The 2,312-nt window shown below is 46.0% G+C and overlaps 1 protein-coding gene across 1 annotated transcript in view; it reads left to right on the forward strand.

The window, feature by feature from the left end:
* The first annotated feature begins 538 nt into the window (after positions 1–538).
* LOC108796263 (NXPE family member 4-like) overlaps positions 539–2,312 on the forward strand; it is a 12,742-nt gene continuing 10,968 nt past the window's right edge. Inside the window, exon 1 of the mRNA XM_018567724.1 lies at positions 539–622. Within this exon, the coding sequence (XP_018423226.1) occupies positions 539–622 (84 nt within the window). The remainder of the gene's footprint in view (positions 623–2,312) is intronic.

Below are 2,312 nucleotides of genomic sequence, written 5' to 3' on the forward strand. Positions count from 1 at the left end.
AATTCTGCAGGTAATCCTCGGGAACCATGAAGAAGGGAAGAGGTGTGCTGGTGTCCTGTGGATCCATTATGGAGGTTTCTTGCAGAGGAAATACAGGGAGACCCATTAGTTGTTTTACTGTAGATCATCCCTTCGGAGCCAACGGTAGTGTTATCCTGCATTGGATATCGCTGATCGAGTAAGGGGGATGCTACACAACTGTAATATTGTAACAATGTATTTATGAATAAAGTTTGTTTGCAGGAGGTGTTGCAGGCTGTCCTGAATGCAGAGTAATGAGACCGGGTAGAGTGAGCCAGGATGGGTCACTTTGCTATTCAGGTGCCAAACCCTCAATAGAAGAACAGGCTAATGGTTATAAATAGCAGAATATCTGGCCCAAAACCAGAAGGGTGGCAACCATAGAACGTACCTGCGTAATCATCCGCCCTATATAGCCAGATTTAATGTGAGTAATTAACCCATTTCTAGGCTAGCCCAGGTCTTTCTGACTCGGCTCCCCATCATGTTCCAATTCTGCAGTTAATCCTCTGGAACCATGAAGAAGGGAAGACTCGTCGTTCCAGTGCTGCTGTCTGCTATATGCCTGCTGAGCTACCTCTGGTACAGGAGCGCATTTGTGGTAAGAAATTCAGCTACGTAATATTTTACTTCAATATAATCACTTAAAAGGTAAATTAATTTAATACTGTTGAAAATACCTCTAGCCAATATACCTTCTTTTAGCTTTGGATAGAGTAGCGATGGGTTAGAACCTATAGTTTTTATTGCTGTATGTTACAAAGATGCAACAGGAAGTGAGTCCACAACAGTAGCGTATAGCTGGTGGTATTCAGCGTTGCTGATTTGCTGTATAATGTATTGCTGGCATTTGTAGTCCTGTATAACTGGTGGTATTCTGCATTGCTGGATAATGGTTATACAGCAATGCCTAATGCCACCAGCTATACAGGACTTCAAATCCCAGCAATACATTACATCATACAGTGGGGATGCACCGATACCAGCATTGGTATCAGTGCCAATAATGGGCATTTTCATGAGTACTCTTACTGATGCAAATGCACCGGTACTTTACATTTTTTAATTGAAGTGGCTGCCTGAGGTCCCACGCTTGCTGGGGACCTTGGCAATCATCCTGTTAACTATGTGGCGCCTGTTACAGCGTCGGGCCGCACATCTCCTCCTTCTTCCTGGGGAACTCAACCGCCCAAACCCACCTGCGAGACCCCGCGCAGCACTGGTCAGACCCCGCACAGCCGTAGTGAGACCCTGCAGAGCCCTCCTGAGATCCTACACTGGAGACATCAGGCCGGCACCACCGGAGCAGCACAGTGTATGTAGCTTCATATTATTCTGCATTGCTGTATAATGTATCTCTGGGATTTGTAGTCCTCTATAGGCGGTTGCCATTCGGCATTGCTGTATAATGTATCACTGGGATTTGTAGTCCCTCTACAGCTTGGCAGTTGGCAGATCTATCAGTGTCATAGTGCGACTATGGGTGCAACTGGGCCCAGGTGCTCCAGCACTGACTCCAAGCTGTAGGGAGACTACACATCACAGCCCAGACAGATACAGGGACAATGATGGCATACTTGGACTTGTAGTTCCTTAGCTGATATATATGTGTGGGGGTGGGGGGTACAGTTCCAGTGGATGTTTATATAATATGGGGAGGGGGGCGAAAAAAAAATGCCTGCCCCGGGTGCCCATAACTCTGGTTATGCCACTGCAGCTTGGACCTTATTTTCTAGCCTCACCCCTCCTGAGACTAGAAGACTAAGAAATCCTGCACAACCCACCTGGGCTCCTTCCGCTGATGGGTTTCACTCAAAAGAGCTTAATCTGAGAGTAGAGGAATTGAGTGGAAATTTCCCTTAAAGTTCTGTGCTAAAGCTCCAACCACAGAAACAAATGGAGGATTCAAAGTAGGGAAGGGTATATGTCATTTAGAACCTCAGCAAAGGATCATGCCACTGGAAACTTGCAGTTTACCAGTCATGAGTGGAGTTACCCTTTTAACACTTAAAGTGACATTAAACCCTCAGATTTTTTAACATAAACCAATACTGTAATGTGCGCCTTACTGTAATACATGGTAGTTTCCCTTCTCTTTGCTGCTCTTCCTTTAACAGGTAACTGCAAGTGCCTGCATGCCCTCATTCTCCTTGTACAATTTCCCCCCCTTATTACCTAGGGAACTACAAGTCTCAGCATGAACGTCTCCTACAGTAGTTCCCCCTGAGTAATATGTGGGGGGTGCACAGGGACAAGGAGGGCAAGCTGGTTCTTGTAGTTCCCTGAGTGAT

Source organism: Nanorana parkeri, unplaced genomic scaffold (assembly GCF_000935625.1).
Source record: "Nanorana parkeri isolate BGI_ZX_2015 unplaced genomic scaffold, ASM93562v1 scaffold1087, whole genome shotgun sequence".
NCBI lineage: Eukaryota > Metazoa > Chordata > Amphibia > Anura > Dicroglossidae > Nanorana > Nanorana parkeri.